General features: G+C 28.8%; 1 protein-coding gene across 1 annotated transcript in view; it reads right to left on the bottom strand.

Annotated features, from left to right (window-relative positions):
• The window catches only part of LOC120091243 (amino acid transporter AVT1J-like), a 28285-nt gene extending 22408 nt beyond the window's left edge, over positions 1–5877 (bottom strand). Inside the window, exon 1 of the mRNA XM_039049183.1 lies at positions 5532–5877. Within this exon, the coding sequence (XP_038905111.1) occupies positions 5532–5700 (169 nt within the window). The 5' untranslated portion in view covers positions 5701–5877. The remainder of the gene's footprint in view (positions 1–5531) is intronic.
• Between the last annotated feature and the right edge of the window lie 1024 nt (positions 5878–6901).

Here is a 6901-nt window from a genome sequence, read left to right on the forward strand (position 1 = left end):
ACCCATAGAGAGATCAAAGAACCCATATAGGGAGCCTAGTGGAGCTCATAGGATCCATGGAGAGCTCAAAGAACTCATAAGGAGAGCCTAGTGGAGTTCATAAGACCGATGGAGAGCTCAAAGACCATAAGGAGAGCCTAGTGGAGCTCAGTGGACCCATAAAGAGCGAGAGAGCTTAAAGGATCCATAAGAAGAGCCTAGTAGAGCTTAGAGGACCCGTGAAGAGATCCCAATGGAGCTCATAGGAGCCATGAGAAGCTTGGTGATGGCTTAAAGAACTCATGGAAATCTTAGGAAAAAACTTAGAGAACCCTTAAGGCTAGTGGAGCTCAGAGAATCCACAAGGAGTGCCTAAGAGAGCTCAGAGGACTCATAGGGAAAGTCTAGAAGAGCTCAGAGAACCTATAGAAAGAGCTTAGGAGAGCTCAGAGGACTCATGGGAGACCTCTTAACGAGTTGAGTATTAAACCATCCAAATTCTCAATGAATAGGTCATAAAGAAAGTGTTGAGAATTTAAGTGGATCATGCATTTAAGCATCAGTTGCAATAATAGTGTGACTCTCACCAAGCATTAACTCAGTGATTCCGAGAATTTAGAGGGGAATTATGAGCCCAAGCGTCAGTTATGCTTTACTATCTTTATATAAACGACCAAAGCCATTAGTTGAAGGTACGCCTAAAATACTTTACTATTTTCCACTATCAAGTTACTCACAAATCCGAGACTACTTGAGCGTCAGAGTATATGGGGTTTGACACAACACTGGTCCTTAGTTTCTTTTGTCTTGCAGCACATGGATAATTTTTTTGTTGTGATACAAATTTACGATTGACCCATTTTTTGGCATAAACACTAATCATTTTAGTGAGAAAATTAAGTAACAAAATTTATTTTGAAAAGTCAAAATAGAATTGAATAGAACATATCATTCAATAAATCTGGATAAAAAATGGTTTATAAACATTACTTACAATATAGGGATAAATATAGACATAATAATCAAACTTAAAGTATTAACAGATATAGCACAATGTAGAAGAATTTGTAGATATAATAAAATTTAGATCTAGCTTTCGAATATGTAAATATAAGACTCCATGTATCACTGATATATTTTTCTATATTTACAATTCTTTAAAATGTTGCTATAAACTTAACTGTTAGTTCTAAAAGTGCTACATATTACAATTACCCTAAAATATATGTTAAGTAACAATCCTTTTTAGTATTTACACTTTTAAACATGTTCTATTTCAATCTTTATACTTTTAAATGTTCAAATCTTGTTTCAGTATATTTAATATATCTTAAATTAAAATATTCCATAGAATTAGTTTAAAATGCACATCGTCTTTTTTTGCATGAAAAAAATATTATTATTGTTTAATCAATTTCGATAAAGTATATTATAAAATAACTAAATTAAATATTTATCTAAAAGGCTGAAATAAAATTTAAGATTTACTTAAAATACACTAAATTTGAATATTTAAAAGTATAGAATCTAAAATAGAATAGAAATTAAATTACCATATACTTTAACAAAAATAAAATCAACTAATAGGTAAACTGAAGCCTAATTTTTCAAATATTGATCTAATGAACCCAAGTTAGTCCAACTTTTGGAGTTTGCATCAAGCTAGCCCTACAATTTTCTTTTCCTTGATAAATGATATTTAATTTATGAACGATATATTTGAGAAACAAACAACCAAGTGAGAGTACAACAAAAACTACAAGAAATTCTATCATTTTAGGGTTGCATCATAAGCATGAAAGAGAGAAGAGTTGGTGGACCACCCGTAGCTAGCCCTACAGGTGTACATAAAGTTGGATTTGATCAACATATTATGTGGGTCAATCCAAAATTTTTGAGTGGATCGATTCAATTATCTGAATGAACGTCCAAATATGATATGCAATCCAATTCAACTCTACCCTTATATCGCCGTGATTGATGGAAATATCTATCACCTCTATACTCTCTTGAACAATGAATGCGTCAATGTGAGAAACATTATTGAAATATATAGGTGGCAAGCAACTGGTGTGTAAGATCTAGAGTAGAAAGAGAAGACGAAGGATGAGAAAAGATATATTATCGAGTGAAGACTGAAAATCAATTGGGAAGGAGATGGTATAATTTGTGTACAGATATATTATCACTTGCTAACTCTTGAGTTTCGTATTTTCTTATTCTTAATGTTTCTGCTTATCACTTTGGAAAAAGTTTAACCAAATGATTATTTCTATACGTAATCTTTCATGTCTTCAGTTCCTTAAAAACTTTTGCGGGTACGTTTACGATTTCGTTTTTTAGTTTTCTGTTTTTTCAATTTATGCTTTCCTTCTCCCAATTATTCTATTGGGATTTTTGCTTATATTTTATTGAAATATTTATATTCCATGTCAAAATCTTAAAAAAGAAAAAAAAGATTTTAAAAGAATACTTTTTTAGACCATGAGTAGAAAGTGTAATATAACATAGAAACTTGTGGATGAGTGTTGTGTTTATAAGAACCAAAAACAAAAAACTAAATGGTTATCAAATTATACCTATGTTATTTAATATATAGTAATTGATAATGGAAATGATGTGATAAATTAACTTTCGATCTTAAAGAGAGAAACACATGCCAATTATTGATAAACTACATATGTTCATCCTGATCAATAAAAATAGATTTTTTTTAGTTCAACAAGAAAGTAGAAGATTCGAACATTTCATATAAATTAGATCCACTTTATATCAGTAGAGTTGTACTTTAACTTTGACAAAATTAGATTTGTGACTAACTTTAAGTCCTATAATTTGAAAGTGGGTTAAGCACTTTTGTTCCCTTCTACATACTCGAGCTAGGTTAGCAGCCGAATTGCTTATTTTTCATTAATTAATCTTTAAAAAGTGTTAAATCCATAGGAGTGGTGCAGGGAGTGTTCATACTTAGTTTAGGGAAGTTTTGAAGTTCCGTAGACATAACTTCAACTTTATATTTTCAGTTATATTTAAAGTTTTCTTACCTGACCACAAAAAAAAAAAAAATTTAGGAACAAAAAACTCTTTAAACCAAAATTTGAAAGTTCAAAAACTAAACTTAAAGTATATATATATATATATATATATAAAACCAAATATTATTCGATTTGGTAAGATATATGAATATAACCTAAACCAAAAATTCATTTACTGCTTACGTTTGATTATGTTCGATTTTTTTTTTTTTTTTTGAATTGTTAGGTATGTCACTTAAATTTGGCCCGAATAGTGTTCTAATGCTCATTAGATTTTTGAGCTTGAATTGAACTTCAATTTATACTTCTTTGAACTATCCCAAAATGACCAAATGAAAATGCTGACCAATTATGAACTTTAAAAGTTTAACCACCAAACTGATAAATTTGAGATAATAATAATCATCCTTAAAGAAAGGGGAATTCTTATCCACATAATTATAAGGTAAAATAAAATAGTAATCATATACCAATCGAACACGTAATAATAAAAGAATTTAAAAGAAACTCGACCAAGTGGAAGAATTCAAATGAGATCCATTTAGCTTGATGATGTAAAGGAAAAAGGTAAGCTCAAATCAAACAATTTGACAAAAAAGAAAAAAAAAAAAAGAAAGAAAGAGAAAAGGCCTCGTTGGAAGCTCCATTATTGACCCTTGTTTGGCACGTACGTATGACATTTCCTAAAGCCATCACTTAGCATATTTTTTTCGCTGCTCTAAAAAAATTATTCTCCAAAATTCTTTTTTTTCGAATTTTTAATAAGAAACAAAAATTTTGTTTCTTTTTAATTTCTTTTGTTCCTTTATAGGAAAATAGAAGGTTGGAATTTACTAACAAACAAACAAACTATTCGTGCTGATCGGGTTCTGTCTAATAATTATAAATTTAATTGTTTCACCAAAATGAGTTTGATTAAGTGATATTGGCATGCAGTCCGATCCAAAAGGTCAAAAGACGTTGAATCTCCCACTCCAAAATTATACTAAAAAATACAATGGTTTCTTCTCTTTTCATCAAGTTCCATTGGTCCATTCTCTTCCATAATTTTCCCTCTATTTTAGAAAAAAAAAATATATTTGTTTTCGTTTCTTTTTTTGGAGGATAATTGGAATTAGGGAGAATCACACCACGGATCTTGTGGAAGCCAATTGAGCTATATTTGATTTGACATATATTTTCATTTCTAATAGTTAGGTATTTCTTTACAATATAATATCTATTATAACAAAATTTTTAATTTAATTCCTATTGTTTTATATTTTTCGATAGACATTCATATCAAAACTGACACAAGATTAGATCTAAACTTCCGAGAATTAACCTAATTCTTACTCAAGAAAAAAGTTATTGATTATTGATTATTTCTTTAGTTATTTATTTTTTGTTAATTAGGAAACCTTAACATTCTTTTGAATTTTGTTATAAAATCTAAAAATTGAAAAAGCGAAATGATTGTTACTTGCAAGACGTTTATTTATTAGGAAAAAGTATAATTAAGCTTTTTTGTTACTATTTCTTTCTATGTCTTATATATTTTTATATTTTTATTTTGTTTTTACTCTTGTCTTTTTCTCGTTGTTTATTCAGAAACTTCAGAGCTCTGAGAAAGCAAAAAAGTAGAGCCTGACCACTAAGAATCAACTCATTAAAAAAAAAAAGTTGTCATTCTTTTTATTCTTATTTCATTTTATATTTTCTTTTTAGCTTTTCAATAGCTTCTGGGAAATTCAAACAAAAACCTATTTAGTAAATTTTTTCCTTTCATTTTCTAGATTCTTCCACAGAATAATTTGGATAGAAATTTAGAGGGAAAAATAAAATAATAAACTGAGTCCATCCCACTAAAGGAACCAAAATTGTTTTTATAGAATTAATATTTGAAAAATATTCGCACCATCGCTCGATTACTCTTAGTGCAATTTTTACTACACTCCATTAAAAATTGACACTGGTCAATTTTGACACATAGATACAAAATAGACTACACTCTCTTATTTAAAATTTAAATAAAAAGAAAGTTGTAATGTCTTTAATCTCATCTTAAAAAAAGTTAAAATGATAATAAAGTTGTCACACTCACGGAAATAGACAGTTGATATTATTGGCTTTAAAGTCAAAAATTCGATTTTTTTTAAAAAAAAAATCTAGATATAATTTATATTTCTATGATATAAAAGTCGTATTATCAACATTAAAGTTGGCTTTTAACTCAAGTTTGTGTGTATGTTTATATATAATAAATATGTATTAAATTCTGAACTTGTGTCTATTTTTTCTTTTTTAGTAACTCAACTTGTGTCTAAAATAAGATTCAAACAAAATTACAAATTTACTTGTATGAAATTATGGGGAATACCAAAATAATAAAGTCCCCTACGAATGAATAAAACAGAGAGAAGATAAGAAAATCCAAGCAAGAGGAAACCCTAGAAGTAAAAGAAATCCATAGGCGGCGGGGAGGCGGCGGTGGCAACAACAAAGAAAATCAAACAAAAAAAGAGAGAGAATTAGAACCTGAAAGAGCGTTGAGTCCATTGAAGCAGGCTTTGATAAAGGAGGTGGCGCCACCGCCATTGGCGGCGGTGGTTCGTTGCTGTTCGACGTCGTTCTGCTTGTCTCCATTATTAAGAAGCGGCGCAAGGAGGTGGCCTGATAATACGTGATGAACGGAATCATCATCCATCGGAGAAAAGGGAAAAACAGAGAGAGAGCAAGAAAAAAGGAGAAAGGTTTAATAATAGGCAATAACTCAATGGCTGTTTGCTTAAAGAAACGGAGCTATTTATGGACAACCTCACCCCCATAAAGTCGAAACCAAATTTACTGCCTTGAACAATGGGGAATATATTATGGTAAAGGATTAAACCAAATAATAATGATGTTAATATTAATAATCAATTTTTACCTCAACTTGTTAGTTTATATCAAATTTTACTCGAAACTAAACTTCAATAAGTGTTATCAATCTAGACTTCAAACAATAATTATATTTTTATTTTTTAGAAAGTTTTTTTTTTAGAATTCTGTTATTGGCAATATTTATTTATGTATTTTGTATGCTTCCATATCATCCTTTTTCAGCAGATATCTTTCAAATTGTCGCTATATATGTAGTTTCTATCAGTTTATTGTTAGCATCAAGATGAAGATTTTGCGTATCAATAATTTTCTTATCGAAAAGATTATGGCATGAGATCATTTAAATGGTAATTGACTGAAGTTTCATCCCTTATCCTCACAATTATGGTACAAACAACAGTTTTATAAATGAATATTTTCTTTAATCATTATATTTTGTTGTCCTTAAATTGTTGTTTCTTAATTTCAGATATTATATATATATATATATTATATATATATATATATATATATATATATATATTTTAAAAAAAAAAAATATGACACGTGCAATGCACATTATTTATTGATTCTAGTATCTAAAAGAGCCACTCTTTAAATGATTTTATATGATTAGTTTTCAGTGAGTAATTAAACTTGCTTGTCAATTATGTTAACAGCACCAAAATTTATTTGTCTTCAATTTCCATGTTGATTTTTTTCTATCAAAAAATGTTTTAATCCTTTGTTGACCCCTTGCATGCACAATGACTTATAAAAGTTATTTTATTTTATTTTTTTCATTAGGACAACAAACATTAGAACCTACATATATTTATATGTATAGGAAGAGGTTAGTATCGCTATCATTTAAACATTCCTTGGATTATACATTATTTTTGGATTATATTGTACTCATTTTATTTTGATTAAGAATTTACAATTTGTTTCTATTAGATAAGAACTTTGTTAGAACATACTTTGTTTATAATTATGATTAAAGATGTGAATGAAGTGTGAATTATATATTTCTTCATCTAGAGAAC

This window comes from Benincasa hispida, chromosome 11 (genome assembly GCF_009727055.1).
Source record: "Benincasa hispida cultivar B227 chromosome 11, ASM972705v1, whole genome shotgun sequence".
NCBI classification, from domain to species: domain Eukaryota; kingdom Viridiplantae; phylum Streptophyta; class Magnoliopsida; order Cucurbitales; family Cucurbitaceae; genus Benincasa; species Benincasa hispida.